The sequence below is a fragment of the Typha latifolia genome, chromosome 10 (genome assembly GCF_019914945.1).
Source record: "Typha latifolia isolate L0001 chromosome 10, TyphaL0001v2, whole genome shotgun sequence".
NCBI classification, from domain to species: Eukaryota; Viridiplantae; Streptophyta; class Magnoliopsida; order Poales; family Typhaceae; genus Typha; species Typha latifolia.
In genome coordinates this window covers 10,471,499-10,489,304 of record NC_133095.1, presented here as the reverse complement: position 1 = coordinate 10,489,304, position 17,806 = coordinate 10,471,499, and the positions used below count along the sequence as shown (strand labels likewise).

At 36.1% G+C, this 17,806-nt stretch overlaps 1 protein-coding gene across 1 annotated transcript; it reads right to left on the bottom strand.

The window, feature by feature from the left end:
- Positions 1-927: 927 nt before the first annotated feature.
- LOC140796528 (condensin-2 complex subunit H2) lies at positions 928-17,412 on the bottom strand. The gene is made up of 11 exons (XM_073149572.1): positions 16,971-17,412; positions 16,755-16,854; positions 11,791-11,894; positions 11,565-11,707; positions 11,022-11,475; positions 10,755-10,927; positions 10,496-10,663; positions 10,314-10,409; positions 1,931-2,032; positions 1,668-1,826; positions 928-1,510 (listed from the first exon to the last, which is right to left on the bottom strand). The coding sequence occupies exons 1-11, from the start codon at positions 17,176-17,178 to the stop codon at positions 1,166-1,168; spliced, it is 2,052 nt and encodes a 683-aa protein (XP_073005673.1). The 5' UTR covers positions 17,179-17,412; the 3' UTR covers positions 928-1,165.
- Between the last annotated feature and the right edge of the window lie 394 nt (positions 17,413-17,806).

Below are 17,806 nucleotides of genomic sequence, written 5' to 3'. Positions count from 1 at the left end.
TTGCGAATAGCATGTCCAGGCTTCTGCGAACCCCATTTGGGTAGGCATGAAAAAAGAAGCAATATAACGGAGTAGCACTCAAAAGTTATTTTTTAAACTTTTTTGAATAACAGTGCTATTTACCAATCATGTTTCTCAATTTAGCAATATGAAGAGGCAACCTATGGTACTTCACGGGCAGGTTCTTCAATTTACAACTAAACATATCTACCATTCTATTGCCCTCACCTTCATCACTTTCCAAACAAACAGGCTGAGTTTTTGCTAAAAATTTATTATGTCCTAATAAATTTTCAAAGTTGTATAATAATAATTTTAGAATAGCTGCCCCTTTTCTTCCCATTTTTTTTCTCTGTTGGCAACCTGTATCTAAAAGTCACAAAAATCTGATAAAAAATAATTAAATAAGATATATAAATTTACATATTACAAAATATAAAATTTTGTACAGTTGAGTCTAATGTTAGACACTATTTTCTTAAAAGACTAATTCACCATTTACTGAATATTTCTGAAACTATAAATGTTGGTCTCTCTAAATATGACGACAGTCTTACTCTCAATGTATGAATAGAATGAATAAAATAGGTATTTTAAATCTTTTAGCCAATTGAGTTGCTGCTCGATAATAAGATAAGAGGCACAAAGCTCAGCTATATAAGAGTATCCAGATTTTCATCGATATTTAGTGGGACATAATCAAATCTCATGTCTCTCACAAAATAAATACAAAAAAAAAAAAAAATTTGAGTTGCCATCCAGGCTTCTGCAATATGGATCTTGCATTTTAGGAATACAAATCATGAATAGGTCAGTGAACCAATTAATGGGGGAATAAATCTAGATGGATGTTTAATTTCAATCCCAGATATCATCCCACCCAGTAATACGTCTCAATTAAAGGATTCAAAAGCACCTACTAACATATTTCAAGAACAGATAGCTTATAACATTAATCTAGTTATTGATAATACATACAAGAATTACAAGTATGTGTGTTAAAAAATATATACCTTCCTAGACCTAAGAATTTAAATTACAGTTACATTCTCCCACAAATGTTATTGGGACCTCAATCATTGAGTTAATGAGAGCTTCCATAGCACTGCTAATCCGAATGCTGCTTTGAGTAGTATTCAAAACTCCAAAGATGAGATGTATTGACTCACCCAGAAGACTGCAAATCAAATGGATCTACAAACCGGGCTGACCTTCGTCTTCTTTTTCCCTCAGGAGTGCACCTAATGACCTTTCCTTTACCTGGCTTAACTGAGAACTTGCCATTCTGTTGCAATGATTTCAAGGGAGATGTGGCTTGCACGACAGAAGAGTTTATTTTGCTGCAACCTTTCTTTGAAGGGGACTTGACTCTCTTTCTTGCCAACTGACTCTTCATTACTTCTCTTTGATCCTGGCAAATTAGCCTGATATAAAATGGATTATTGGCTGTATGACATACCAACTCATTGCTCCCCGGGGCTCTTTGGAGATCAATGTTTCCATTGTTCACCTGGAAAAGAGAAGAAAAATAAATAAACTTGATCTATAAGTCACAAAGTATAATTTGTACTTAGGCATACTTTGTCGTTGCAATAATGCAACTTGTGCGAATTGAAAAACGAAAAAGAAATCAGGATAGAACCATGAAAGAAGTAAAGGGTTTATACCAGCTGGAGGAGAGCAGAAAATGTCCTTGCAACCTCATGGCTTTCTTGGCTCAATGCAACATTAGTAAAAGACATTATTCCCTTATCTTCTGCTTCTGAGGTAAGTTTATCCAGGATTCTTTCCCCATATAATTGAATATCAAAAGGTGGATGCATATCCTGTAGAAAGTCAAATTTATAAAAACATAAACTAGGCCGTCTACATTAAAATATTATGGCATATTATCCAGCATATATTTTGTTAGCCAAATTTTACAACTCACTTGCTCTTCCAGAGTATGTTCAATTCGCTGTGTCCATGTTGAAACCCGTGCAGCTAACTCTGTCTGCTTCTCAGTCTCAGCTATGCTGGCAAGAAGAGCATCCTACATGAAGAACTAGTTGTTCAGCAGACTACAAAAGGTAACATGGGCAAACCCTTATAGATAATGAGGTAACAAGCTAATGCATTGTAAACTACTGGTGGCTTAAGGTACAAATTAACAGTAGTTGTTAATAGAGATGATCTGGACCTATATTATAGAACTCATAGCATGAATATGTAATAGAAAAATGTAAGTTCGTACAATGCCACTGAAATCAAATATCATCCAGATCCGTTGTTTTAAATTAAGATAATCAAAAGGGTCTCATACCAAAGGAAAGTGGTTTAAATCTTGCCTTCAGAAATCCTAGTTAACCATCAGAGTGATGATGAAAATGGACTCTTTGATCTTCTGCATGCCCACAGAATAGCAAATAAGTAATGTTTTTCTCACCCCTACAGCAGTTCATGTAGACCCACCAAAATTATCTCGAGTGGAATACTGAAAATCCTGATCTGAATCAACTAGGAAAAATTCAAGAATGATGGTGTAGACCCACAAAAACTCTTCCACTAATAGTGTCTCCCTAATAGGATTGTTTGTGCCTTTGCGGAATTCAAGATGACAAATTTTCAAATAGAAAGCTAGGTGATAAAAGATTCTTCTGGTTAATCTTGGAAGCAGGACTCCTTCACAGGAACACCAACGGATTCTGAGTTTATGTACTTGCCTATGAGTTGTGAACTCCTTCACTATGAAGTCTTCAATCACATGATCATCACCAGTTGATTCTAGACTTGCGGTAGAGCGCAAATATCTACCACGGGTGGAAAATCCACAATTATTTCAGGAGTTTTAGGCTTTTTCAATTGTGAGTATAAAAGATTACATAAGCTTAGCAGTCCATTTTAACTCTCTGTATATCCTTGGACGATTTGAAGGTGATTGAGCACAAAGTTGGAGTGTATTTAATAACATATTGGAAGCTATTTATCAAATATTGCATCAGATTCTGATGTGAAATCTTGCTATATGTGCAATAGCCTCCTGTCCAATCTCCTCATGATTTGGATTTTTTATGAAAAGACTATCATTTGCTTCAGTAGAAGCTTAGTTACACTAAGGTATTAGAAGCCCTGTTTACATTTGGAATTAGGATCAGATTATGCATAATTGAAGACAAGATGAAGAAGAGAATATATGTAATATATAATGAAAGAGATACAACAATTCTATAGGACAAACCTGGCTACGATACCAAATTACTCTAAAACTGCCTTGATATCATCTTAAGCAAATAAATTTTAGAAGAACGATTAAATTAATATCTGAAGTTGTGGAAGAGCCAGAAAGGATGTATATCAAGTCAAATACTAAATTCCATTCATTATATCTGAAACAAAAATTGAGAATTGTACGTGTATTAAATGATAAACATTCTAGGGACATGCAATAACTAAGAGGACAATTTTTAAAGTCTACGATAAACACTTGCTCCTAGGGATCAGAATAACAAATATTTAACCTTAGCAATATTTAGGAAGCAATACAATCCAGAAAGTGGTTTCGGTGAGAGGTTTTCAGGCATAACTCTAATTTGATTTAGCAATATGTAGATGCTGATCATGAACCTTCCTCCTCTTCACTTTAGGGCATCCAATACATGTAAACAAGAATTCCTTTGAGAATCAGGCTAAAGCGAAACAACAAAATTGAGAGATAGAAGGTAGCAGTGGGAAGGAGAGGAGGGCAGCAGGGGCAGCACCAGATACAAGGATAAAAATAGAGCAATAACACAAAGAAAGAGGAGTTAAGAGGAACAAGACTAAAGAAGACAGAAGCAGAGGGAAAGGGATGGTAATAGCCCCTGGTTGTGGAAGGAGAACAAAGAAGATGAGCGTGGGAGGGGCTAATCTAATTATAGATAAAGCCAAAAAGGATAGGCAACACTGCCTATGTAAGAACCAGGAAAAAAAATTAATTTGGGGTTGAGAGAGGAGGGTGCCATGCAGTCCCTCCCCTCTCCCTCTCCGGCACGCGACGAGGCGCAAGAGATCGGCCGAATCCAAATCTGTTCCAGATTTGGATCTTTGCCCTATAAATAAAATCCTAATTCTCTCTCTCCTCAACCCCAGCCTCATTTTCCCTTTCCTCCTCCTTCATTTTCACTTTCTTACCGTCGGAATTGCGACGTGGGTTCAGCCCGTCAGAGCATCGCCGGAGGAAATTGGGACCATCACACTCCTCCCTGGTGAGCCTTCTCTCATCCCTCTAGTTTAATTTCAGTTTAATAAAATAAATTAGAGATACCTAATTTGGGCGATTTCGACTTCGCCAGCAACTCTCGCCGACCGGCAGCTTCGGGCTGCTGCTGCTCATGCTCAAGAGCTCTAAGCCGTTGACCTTGCGCCATGGTTGCCTTCTAGAAGAGCCCTCGTGGCTCCAATCGTCGTTGGCTTCGGAGTCGGCTGTCGGTGGTGGGTTCTCCACCTCGTGAGGACAACGAAGAGAGAGAGAGAGAGAGAGAGAGAGAGAGAGAGAGAGAGAGAGAGAGAGAAAAGAAAGCCGAGTGGTGGAGAGTGGTCGTGAACCGCCGCCGGCGGTCACACTCCCCCTCGATTCTTCTCTTTCTCGCGTCGGTCGCGAGAAGGAAGAAAGGGTTGGCTGGGCTCGGGTTTAACCCGAGCCAACCCCTTTTTCTTTTAAGTTCGAGTTCGGTTCGGGTTTGGATTTCGAATCCACAGACCCGACCCGAACCAAGGTTCCCAGTATCGGGATCGAGATCGATATCGACCATCCAGAAAAACGATACGTATCGGCCGTATCGGCCGTTCGTATCGGATCGGACTATTTTTTAATTATATAAAATTCTAAATATTATTTAAAAATGCAGAAAAATTTAGAAAAAATGACAAAAAATAAGAAAACAAAAATTACTCACATATGAAATCTAAAAACTTAAAAAAATGTATTAACTTACTCAAAATTTAAAACTTTGTTGAATACCGAGCTGGTTCTCGTAAATTTCTATAGTCTTCATCATCATAATCACCATAAGTTTGTAAATATTGATGTCTGGGACCTGATGCTCCAAAAAGTGATTCCATCATACTAGTCATATTGTATGGATCTTGTTGTGTGACTTGCGTTTGAGGAGGATAATAACCAGCATTTGGATCTTGTGCCTGAGAATACTGAGGATAATAACTAGCATATGGATCTTGTGATGGCTCCAAACAAGAAATACTCGATGTACCATAATCATAGGAACCAAAATGCATCTCATGACGACGTCGTTGATATGTATATATATCCTCAGTTTCTCTGTCTTCACTCCTTATGCCTCCTTGACTTTCCTCAACAAATGTAGATGGAACGATCTCACCACCATATGTATCATCAAGACTATGACTAGTACTAGTAGGTATACTATCTCTCGCTGCTGAATGACTCGTACCAGCCTCTGCCCTCGTCGTGGTCTCTCCTAATATTTCATCTAACCATGGGTTATCTCTGTCATCTAATAACCTGTCCTCTATTTCTCTGATCCATAGAGTCAAGGGGTCTTCTTCATCAAAAACATGATTTAAATCAATCAGTTGTTCATTTTCTGCCTTTCTTCTTAAATTTCTCTCCCTCAATCTCATATTATAATGACAAAAAACTAACTTCTCCAATCTTTCCATTGTCAATCGGTTGCGTGTTTTTGTGTGGATTAAGGAAAAAGTAGTCCAATTTCTTTCACACTGTGATGAAGACACAGTTTGACTTAAAATCTTCTTTGCTATTGGCGTCAAATTTGGTGCCTCCTCCCATCCATAAATAGACCACCATTCAGCTGGAGTGTTATGAGATATAGGCTGCAAAGAACTTTAGCAATCTTGAATTGCCCAGCTCTCAATCTATATCTCTCCATCTGAAATTTGAAATATATTATTAGCTTATTGATTATATTGAAAGTTAAAACTTGAAACAAATAATAATAAAATTATTTAATTGAATCATAACTCACTTCTTTATCGCACAGGATTTGTTTATGAATATCGGGCTCAAGCTTGCTGATTACCTTTCTAACCCTCAACAAGACTTCACTATCATTATTGACATTTTTAGAGAATTGAAATCTTGGATTAAGAAAATACCCTGTAGAAATTTAAAATTTGTAAATTGTAAGCATTCAAATTTTTAAATATTCATAAATAAAAGTAAATTAAAACTTAAAACTTAAAAGCATGCTTACCAACAGCGTGTATATCTCTATGTAGTTGTTTGTTCCATCTAGAATCAATCATCTTCCACCACTTCCTATAACTTTGGCCCACATTTTTTTTATTGATTCTTTAGCTATGTCCATTGCCTCATATAAGAAACCCATCTCAGACTTGTCATCACTGTCTACAAGTCTTAATACTTTGACAAGAGGCTCAAATACTGCGGTGGCAATTGTAATATTATCGCAAAATGTATTTCCAAGAGCCATATTTTTCAAAGTTTCACCTAAAGATTTATCTTTAGGTTTCATATTCTTAATTTTCATAGACCACTCCTGTGATGTAAACATCCGCATAATATCATCCTTGTAGCGCATGATGCTCTCCAAGGCTAAAAAGTGAGTGGCAAATCTAGTGACGCCGGGTCTGATGATCTCCCTACCACCAGTCATCTGCCTGAATAAATTAAGAACCCAACCATGGTTATATATAAAATTTGTTAACCTCTGACCTTCACATATGACCATGTCAATTTCAGGCTCTTTTGCAATATCCTCTAACATCATATCAATACAATATGCAGCACATGGCGTCCAATATAAATGAGGTTTTTTAATCATCAGTAAATTTCCAGCAGCTTTATAATTTGCTCCATTATCAGTAACCACTTAGACTACTCTTTTTTCACCGATTTCTTATACCACCTCATCCATCAACTGACAAATATAATCTGCATTTTTGAAATAAGCAGTAGCATCCACAGACTTCAAAAATATTGTCCCCATGCCAAAGTACACTAAGAAATTAATTATATTTCTTCTGTTTTGTGTACTCCACCCATCACACATCAGTGTACAACCAAATTCATTCCAATACCGTTTAAATGTCTCAATATAAGTATGAAGTTCATCTACCTCTGAGTCAAGATATTTAGTAGCAATATCATTTGAACTAGGAGGGGGAACACCAGGCCCTACTGATTGTATAGCATCCACCATAGTGTGATAGTAAGGGCTATCAGCTACATTGAAAGGAATATGGTTGTAGAAGAAAAATTTAGAGATAGCTTTACCAATGTGTTTTTTTGCATTTTTAATTCCTTTGAGAGCTGTCTTGATTGAAGTCTGTGTACGACCCTTTTTTTTGAAGATATATATCCATTGGTCCAATATTTTTAGACTCTGCTGTAACACCAGGAGTCCTATGGGTAGAACTGCTTGCCCCCATATTCTCTCTCCTCGTATATTAACTGATCTAGATCTCTGAAAGTTACCACCAGTGCTTCTTCTCATCTCTTCCTCTTCTCTATGCATATTTCTGCTCTCTTTCATTGCCCTCCTCATCTGTCTGTCCTCATCCTCCTCACTTTGCTCACTGCTATCATCATCAATGTGTACAGGATTATGCATCAATTCTTCACGAATCATTGACTCTCTTTGTTGTGCAGATTGTTTATCCTTCTTTTTGCCAATTAAATGAGCCAACATCTGCTTTCTAACTTCCAAAAACACTTGAGTGCAAGCTGCTACATTTCCTTGTCTTCCAGCTAAATGTTCTTTCAAACGGCTGACACCACCACTCATTTTCTTTCCACACTAGTTGCATTTAACGCGTCTTTTATCTTGCCCAATAGTGCTGCAATGTTGCCACCCAATGTCGGTATCATATGACTTCTCTTTTGGAGCCATTGATATTTTAGCTCTGCAACTAAAAAACATAAATAAAAATTAAAATAAAATATAGTCTCTACTCTCTCATGCAAAGAAGAATAAGAGAAGTCTCTCGCTGCAGCTCTCACAGAAGAAGAATGTGAGAGAAGTCTCTCTGCTCGCGCAGCTCACAAGAAGAAGAAGAGCGAGCAAGCATTCTTCTTTGCCAGCGGAAGATGCTTGCTGCAATAGCATCTTTACGCACTTCTGCATTGCATCTTTTACACTTTCTGCACTTGCATCTTGCATCTTGCTTTGCAAGCGGCGGCAGGCAGCAATCTTTGCGTGAGCCGCTTGCATGTGCGGTGTGTGCAATTTCGCACAATGGAAAAAAAAAAAAAACGAAAAAAAAAAAAAACTTACCGAAGGTCGCCGGAGATCGAGGTCGTCGGATAACGTCGCCAGGGGTCGAGATCACCGGAGAGATGGAGATCTACTCACTATTCAGTCACCGGTGAGAAAAAGAGTAAGAGATCCGTGAGAAAGAGAGAAAGAAAGAAAAGAGAGAAAGAAAGAAAAGAGAGAGGAAAAGAGAGAAAGAGAGAGAGAGAAAAGGGAGAGAGGCAGGTGGGGGGGTGGGGACATCAATTATTGATGTCCCCCGGGTCGGATCCGACCAGTTCCCACCCGTTTCGGTCGGGATCGGCCGAAACAACCGACTGGTTTCGGCTGGGATCGGGATCGGCTAGGGCCGATCCCACTCGGGATCGGCCGAAACTGGGAACCTTGACCCGAACCAGTTTTTTTTGGATGGGCTGCAGCCCGAGTAGTTTTTTTTTTTGGAATAGGCCGGGCCAGCAGTAGCCCAGCCCAATCCAATAGGTAATTTAACCCATTTTAGTTCTTTTTAGTTTTTTTAAATTTTAGAAATATTGATATTATTCAAATTAAAAATTTTATTATTATTTATTATTAAAAGTGGTGATTTTTAGTACGTGAGTTAGAGATTTGAGATTTCGGTTGTCTTGCCTAGACTCAAATAAGTGGGTTCACTTACATATTTGTTTTATTATATTTTGTACCTTTATCAGACCATGTAAAATTTCTGTGCAAATTTATTTATTTCATCCTTCCGTGTAAAAATTTAATTATTATATTTTCTATGTGCATTTAATCATTATATTCAGTGCATCACCATAATTTGTGCAAATATTAAATTTAGTGAAAAGGAAAATGAGACTAGTATTGGTACGACTTAGAGAACAGTCTCAATATAAATCGCTTGCGATTTTTCGTGGTGGCTCAAATCTATCTAAAAGTCCTAAATCAGATCACTGCAATGACTTTCTTAGGTGACTCTGGCGGGATTAGGGAACAGTCCTAAGATGAATGAGAAATTTCCTAGGTGACTCTAACTTCTCTCAACGGTTAGAGGAAAAGACAGAGTGTGTTGATCAGATGGTGATACCATCTGATGACCTTAACCGATCAGCTATGAAGAAAAGTCTCGAGCGTCATCTTGACTTTTAATTGATGTGGACCCACAAGGTTTAGACCCATTAAGACATATAACAGTATAAATATTGAAAAGATGTTAATATGTTAAAACCATGCAAGGTTACAAGTTGTGACTCTCTATTGTTATCATTGTTATTATTTAAAAAGCATGCCTATTGCAAATTGTTATGAATATTATTGCTTTTAGTTTAATTTTATTCAGCATTAATATAATTTAAAATTTATTTGGTTTTTGAGTGAATTCCACTCACTGAGCTATAGTTGTTGGCTCATGAATTCTTTTTTTGTATTTATTTATCTATCTCAGGTAATAGTCAGCAAAGCAACTGAGCGAGATGTACCCGGACTCCACCTCCACTTAGGATTCACCTATTTACTTTTTCGCTCTTTTGGATTTTATGCTTTAGATTAGAATAACATTGTTTTATGCTTTATTGCGATTAGTTTTAAATTTAATAAAGCAGATCTTCATTTTACTTATTTATTTTGCCATCGTACATGTAGAAGTATTAATAAGACTTCGTGTATCTCAAACATATTGAGATGCATAGCCGGTCATGATTCCTATTTCGGATCGTGACAGCCTATATCATCATCTAACCGATTTCAACCAAAGCAACCTTAAAAACCTCTTTGACAATAGTGATGGCTTTAAGAAATTATAACTGGATTCATATTGATACGAGATGGTAGATACATAATCTATTGGTTACTAAACAGAAAACAGTCTAATGTTGTGTCCGAAATGGAACAATAACAGCTGAAATTATTGGAAACTAAGGCTTAATTTCGTTCTTCAAGATCAAAACTAGCAAGATTACAAGATTTGACCATGGCTTTAGACCACTACCTGGGGCTTGAAGCCTGAAACAGATCCATATCGGCCAAATATTCATTTTTTCTAGAGAATAAACTGAAATCAACCAAAACCGAAACATATATTGACATGCACGAGTGCTTTACCAGATGAGAGCGACACAAGTCTTCAAGGCTTTCATGTGAATCTAAATTCTCCTGTGCAAACTCCTCGACCCCATCAAAAGTAAGACCATCTCTTTGCTGTGTAATGTAAGACAGAACACATATCATATGAAGCATAAGTTGGAGTAAAAACACAAAGCAGAAACTAAATCTTTAAGACTAACCTTTTCATGACATGCTGGGAAATCTGAATCCATGTTGCACATATCATTCACTAGATCATCTCCTGCATGAGCATAATCAGGAGAGCTATTTGTATCTATGTTGTCATCCTCAAAATAACCAAAGCTATCATAATTTTCTTGTTTTCCAGAAGTAAGTGACCTCCTAAGCTGCAGTAAGAAGTTGGCAGTATATAAGAAAGTCTTTAAAGCTAAAGTACAGACAACTAGTTCAAATAATTGGTACAAAATGAGAAAGCACCTTTTCATAGAGAGGTGGTAACTTGGAAGCATGTAGTTTTTCCTGCAAAGAAAGTTGTCTTTCAAGGGAAGCAAACTCTGGCATAATGACACCATCCAACTTCGCAATAGGAAACTGAGAAGCAAGAGTTTGCTGTCTGGTAGTATGAATAACCTTTCTTGTAGAAGCCTTAACTGTTCAAGTGAACACGAACAAGAGGACACTTCAATTTACAAGAGAAAAAGAAAATGGAGTTCTGGTGTTAATAAAATAAACCAATAGGTTTACCCTTTCTAAAAGGTTTTATTTTCAAGTTCCCAGGTTCATGGGGATTCAAAGGCTTCCATGGATCGTCATAATCATTGTCAGAACCATCCATAGCATTTGAACATCCAAGATGTTGCTCCTCCTGCTGGCACATCCCATCATCAGAATAATCATGGTCAGCATGGGCTCCGGACCAATGACAATTGTTGTCAACTTCAAAGTTGAAATTGCTTTCTAGATTTTGACCCAAATTGATGCCTTTGTTCTTTCCAGCTGTGGATTTGCGAGCAGTCCCGCCAGATCTTCCACTTGGAGAAGCTATGACACTGTGATGTGTTCTGGACCTCACTGAGCTGCCCCTGTTAAGCGAAACATGTTCTTTGCCAACAATATTTGCTTGCAAGAAATCATGAACAGCTCCCGCATCACAAGGGTCTAACAGAAGAAAATCACCATAAAAGTCACAGGTTGCTAACTGCAATGACAAAAAGGACCAAACTAGATTCAAGAGAGCATTGACTTTAAAAAAAATGACAGCAGTCTAGTGTATAGAGATCAAGATACCATATATGACTCTAGTTCACCAGCATCACCACAGGTATCCAGACAATCTCCTTCAAGTACAAGTAAATTAGCAGGGGGCTTCCTAATTTGAAGTGACGAGTCATCTTTATCAACTCCACCATCTAACCTATTCTTTGTATCCACTGCTAGTTTAGATATTATGTCAGTAAGAATAAACAGAGAGCTTGCTCAACAATAAGCAACAAGAATAGAAAATTATCCTCACCTGGAACATCATCTAACCCCAGAAACATTTCGTTATCTTCATCAGCAATTGGACTGGACTCATTTCCGGCAGGCTGAACTCCAGATTTTTCTTGTTGATCTTGCCTATAGAAAATTACAAACATTTTATAAATGAGTATCATTTTTTTACCGCAAACTACAAAACAGTGAAAACAGTATGGCTTCTCATAAAATAATTTGAAGGTTGCTGGCTGAAATAGTTTTAGAAACTTGAAAATAAAGTAGTGAGCGAAGAAGGTTTTAGAAGATAGACAAATAGATTCAGAAAGAGGAACTATTTAAGTTACCGCTAATTGCATTTTACAAAATAGAAGAGCACCAAAATTCCTCATTTGGTATCATACAAGTTAGATATGCAAATTAATAATCACAACCACATCTCTAAGGATCAAACAGTAAAGATAAAAAATGATTACTAATTCCACAGCCAGAATTGAGGGAAAGCCCAAATTTATGTAAGATACCTTGCATATCCAGATTGTGCTGATGCAACAATGAAGAGTTAAATGGAGAATCTACCTTTTATAATCCACAATATGGCTGAGTTTAGAATGATCCAAATCCTATTGATTTTATATTATAGTCGAGGCATGACCTCCTTAAACATTAGAACTAACTATATTTTGACCCCTTTAACTATCACTTTGTATCACTTTCAACCCCTCAAGAGAATTAGTGAACACATACATCCCCTAAATTATCTAATTGTATTACTAAGCCCCCTCCATAAGAAATTCTGCTAAAAATTGTTCAAAAATTAACTAATAAATTAGATGAATAAAAATACCCTTGCCTTCCTTTTCCCTTTATTAAAGTAGATTTTAAAGTAATTAGAGAAATCAGTTTAGAGTTTAATAATTGTGGAAGCTTTTAAGATACCACTAAAAGAGAAAATGGAAGGATATAGAGGGAAAACAAGGTTATTTTTGTCCATTTATTAAGTTCGTTAAATTTTTAAGATTATTCCTACCAAAATTCCTAAATAAAATATTAGCGGAGAAAGTTTAGTGATATAATTAGATAATTCAGGGGTGTATGTGTTCACTTGTTTTCTCAATGGGATGAAAGCTATATAGAGCAATAGTTGAGGGAGGTAAAATATAATTAACCCTAAACATCATCAAGTAATGAGATACACAGATACACGTAGTAGTTTATGAATAATAGTTCATATATCTCATCCGTTATTTTTCAATCAAAAACAAAAAAGGAAAAAAAAAAAGAGTGTTGATAATATGTTGAATAACTAGACTGAAAAGCCTGACTGTTAGATAACAAATCAACAATGTATATCATGACTTCAACAAAGTGAGCATCTAGGTTTCTTTAGATATTCATGTGATACCTTGATTGGGTATCATATTAGTAACAACTAATTCCAGGTTGGGTGTCAATCTGGCCTCAAATCTGCATACAAGAAAACTACAACTTATTCCTATAAGGTTGAGTGCCTTAGTATTGATGCATCTAGAATCAAGATCTGTAATTGTCTTAAATATATATGGGCATGTGCATTAGGTTCACTAATTATACAAGTTTATGGTGTGATGAAGTGTCATTTCGCATGGCATGATACATATTATATGTTCAATTATGACCTGGATGGATCCACGTGGTATTTTGGGGCCGCAAGTGTAGGGGCATGTCAGAAGTATGATATTAATTGTTGGCCTATTATCTGATGACTTAAGCTTTTGAGTTAATTATTATCTAACATACCAAAGTTCTCAATTTTTGGCAGAAACATCAAACAAAAGCAAACCTAGCCCATGAGCTGTAGATTAAATTAATCAAAATAAAATCATAGGTCAAACATCCAAACTGCAGTTGGTATGCATGTGTGCAATAGTGGAGGCTTCACAGCAAAAAAAAATTGCAGTAAAGAGTAGAAAGGCAAGAGGAGAGAACAAAACATAAAGATCCATCCTAACACACTTAAGCTCTCAATTTTTGGCAGAAACATCAAAGAAAGGCAAACACCTAACCCATGAACTGTAACTTAAATTCATCACAAAAAAAGGGGGTCAAATATCCAAACAAAGGGTTGGTATGTGAGTGTGCGTCATTGGAGACTTCAGAGCAAAAATGCAGTAAAGAATAGAAAGGCAAGAGAAGAGAACAAAACAGAAATATCCATCCTTTTAATGGAGAGAAAGGAGAAAGAAGAAGAAACCCCACCTGGCTTGTGGTAAATTAATAAAGAAAAGAGGACAAAGAGAACCAAAGAGGAATAGTAATTTTGTTATTGCTCTTGTATCACTTACTCTGACTGCTCAATTGAAAAAGAAGTCAATGCAAAACAAGCTAGATGACCATTAGAAAAATGAAAGCCCTTAAAGACTCAAATACACTCTTGCTTTTTCCTCTAGTAGAAAAAACCGGCAAATAGAGACTTTGATGGGAACAAGACATGAGTATTAGATTATGATTAATTTTATTTCAGATGTATCTTTTATCCAAAAATTAGATTTGTTTTTATAGTGTCATATCTGATTAAAATCATAGGATCTAGGAGAGTTGGTTGTTAGTTTATCTTTAGATGAGTTTTGTTACAATTTGGTTGAAATTTTAAGGTAAAAGAAATTAGTTTGGTTATAGATTGTATTAAAAAAGATTTAGATCATTTAAGTTGTAATTTGATATAATCTCCTTATCTTTTTATTAAGAAGTTATGGGAGTTCTACAAATAAGAAAAAATCGTGGAAAATTGAAATTTATTATTGTTGTAGAGAATTTCGTGATTAGTAATTTACAGCTTAGTTGGCTTCTCTAAAATAATGAGTGATAAAGAAATTATAGTCATTTTAAAAACCTGAACCCATAAGTTTATGAATCACTAGAACATAGGATAATATGTAAATTTTTCAAAAATTTTGTTCATGTCTACAGAAGTGCCAAAGTCTAATTTCCCTGAAAGCATCTAGCTTTTGCAAAACAAAGGATTCTTGCCCATGACTCCACTTGACATTATCGATGTGCCAAATTTTACGAATACTTCTCACCTATTCTAATGGAGTGGTAAGCATATGTATATCTTTAGGATAGCTGGTAACCAAGCTGTCGAGCCTTCTATATCCTCTTGTTTACCCCCATATTTAGGTGGTATTTCTCCTTCCCCCATAAGCCAAGTGGATTAATCTTCTTTCTCGCATGATTTAGTGGGTTATTTTCTATTTTTCTTATTTATCTAGCCATACAAAATTACAAATACTTAAAAAAAGCACTTAAAGGTAGAAAAAGAGATTCATTGATGCCTTGTCTTTCCTCGTTACGTGTGGATCTAAATTCCTCCTTATCGCTCTCATATCAGCGTGTTTTTTCATCCTGAGGCCACATAAGACTTCCACTACCGAAATAGGATGGTCAACACTAAATCCTAGGCCAATTTTATCTTACAATCTCGTCTTGTCTCATTGAAATTTCTCAAAAAAAATTTGTCCTTCATGCTTAAGCAATAAGCATTGTTGTTGCACTTCATAGATTCCAAACTTCTATTATCTATAGTTATTGTGCTTGAGGCTAATAAGCTTCCATATACTTATGACTAGAAGTTAGACAATATGCCGGATTAACATTAAGAGAGGAGAGAAATGAAGAAAGAGAAAGGGAATTAGTGTATCATATTAAGAATGTGAACTGAGAGCCCTCTTCATGGTTGGGTTGTGCTTAATTTAACAAATAATAATAAAATTTAGGAGAAAATATATTTTACCCTCTAGTAGTAAGGTCAAATTCCAAGACAGCTCTCTAAACTTTTATTTGTGTCACTTAACCACCTTGTAGTTTTAATCTATGTAAAACTAATAGTTTTTCTATCAAAAATAACGATAAAGATAATTTGCTATTAAAATTGTTAAAACATTTAACCATTTTGCCTTCAATATTATCTTGTTCTGGAATATTTGTAATGTCTAAAATATAAAGGTGAGACAGATTGAAAATAAAGAAGCATAAAACAAAATAATTTTCAAAAAAAAAGTTATTTTTTAATTGGTTGTTATTAAATAAAAAGGACATTTTGGTCTTTTTATATTAAAAATAATGTTTGTCAAGCAGTTACATATAGGTTAAAACTATCAAAGGGGTTAAGTGACATAAACGAAAGGTCATAAAGGCTCTATGAATTTTGGTCTAACCACGGGGTCTGAAATTGTATCTTTCCCTATAATAAAGATATAATCATGAAACTAAGTTGACAAAACATGGCATGATTTAGCATTATATGTTTCTTATCATTTGAGGCATAGGTGCTTGATATGCCAAAAGTAGTAGCAAAAAAGGGATAGAATGACAAGAAAGTTGGAAGTACAAGAGATAAAAGGGTTAACAAAGCATACCTATCAACCTGCTCCAGATCCAACCCACAAGAAATAGAATAGATAAACAGAAATTCTGCCGCACCAACCCAATCAAAATCCAAAACCAATTTATTGGTTTGACTAAAAGCATCATACTTGATACAAATTGGATTTGGAATTAAGCATTGTATTCAAATTTGTGGATTTAAACATATCATCTCTTAATTGTTTGAGTTTATGGAGGACAAGGATCTAGGTGTGAAACACATAAATCAACTTGAGTTGTCTTCATTTCAATTAGTGAACTATGTTACTGGGATGATTTTGTTTTCCCTAAATAACCTGTGTCAAAATGAGATGCAATCAGTATGCCATTAGTATCTGCACTCAACAATTTTTGGGTATTGGACACACACCACCACCACCACCACCCCCCCTCTTTTCACCAAACAATCAAGCTTCCACCAAATCTTGATTTTTTTCCCGTTGAAACCCATATATTCTGTTCTCTTTTCCACAATATGTAACAAGTTCAATCAAAATATCTACTTTATCCCACCTTCCCTAATAATCTTTACTCAGAAAGAGGAAATAAATTCCATTATTCGATGGCATTAAGTAAGACAACATAATTCAGCACTCAGACCTTTTCTGTGAAAGAAACTCCAAGGCATGCAAAACCAAGGAATACAAATACTCCACTTTCCGGCTGTACACCTGGACCGAACCTTGGAGGAGCAATGCAGCTGGACCAATATCACCCAAAAGCAACAAAAGAAAGAAAGAATAAGGCACAAAAATTCAAGATACTCAAAAAAAAATTCATAAAAATTATAAATCGAACTAAGATTCGAAATATAACCTTCCGCAAAGTTCACCGAGTGGAGAACATGGTCCTGGTCAGCGGAGATCTCCCCTGAGCAGATCTTGAGGAGGTACTCCTCAAGATTCTTGGCGAGATCGACCTCCCAATTGGACTGGAGGTCGCGGTTGGGTTGGAGGATGTGGAATAACTTGGTGGGGCCCTCTCCGGGGTCGTCGACTCCGGCGAACCCCTCTTGGTCGGTCATCTCGGACGACGCGACGGCGGACACAAAGAGAGGCCCATCCGACGGTGGTATCTCCGGAGAACTACGCCGAACCCCTAGATCCCAGAAGGGAGCTCGAAGGAGGGATTGTTGGAGGAGTTCTTGGGAAGGATTGGTACTGGTTTCTCAGAACTCGAGTTGAAACCCTAGAGAGAGAGAGAGATTTGGTTTTGGATTTTCCCGCTCGAACGGATGGAGGATTGAAAGGAGCGGCGAAGGCGTTGTACTTTTACGCCCCTCTTTCAGTTAAAACTAAAATAGGGGGAAAATTTCCAATAGAGAAGTTTTCATTAACACCCAATATTATGTGAAATTATACAGAGTTAAATAAATTTTTAAATTTAAAAAAAAAAAAAAAGTGAATTGATTACAAGAAAAGTATATATTTAGAAAAATAAATCAAATTTTATATTTAAAAAATAAAAAATAAGTGGGAGAAAGAAATATAAAAATACAGTATGTTAAGAACAAGAAATACTGTTCTAAATGTGAAAAATAAATTCTTATATAAATAGAAAAAGCCCATGGGCCTCCCAAAACCGTGCTTAAAATTGAAATTTACTTATAATCCCTCCCGACACATTGTTGATATTATAGTGTTTAAGTAATA

Bases quoted from the DNA above. Each gene is read 5' to 3' on its own strand.
- LOC140796528 (XM_073149572.1), bottom strand. From the start codon at position 17,178: ATGACCGACCAAGAGGGGTTCGCCGGAGTCGACGACCCCGGAGAGGGC. The intron at 10,664-10,754 runs GTGCTTTCTCAT...TTCTTACTGCAG, and splicing joins TACCACCTCTCTATGAAAAG to CTTAGGAGGTCACTTACTTC. The intron at 2,033-10,313 runs GTAAAGCACTCG...TTCTTCATGTAG, and splicing joins ACTTGTGTCGCTCTCATCTG to GATGCTCTTCTTGCCAGCAT.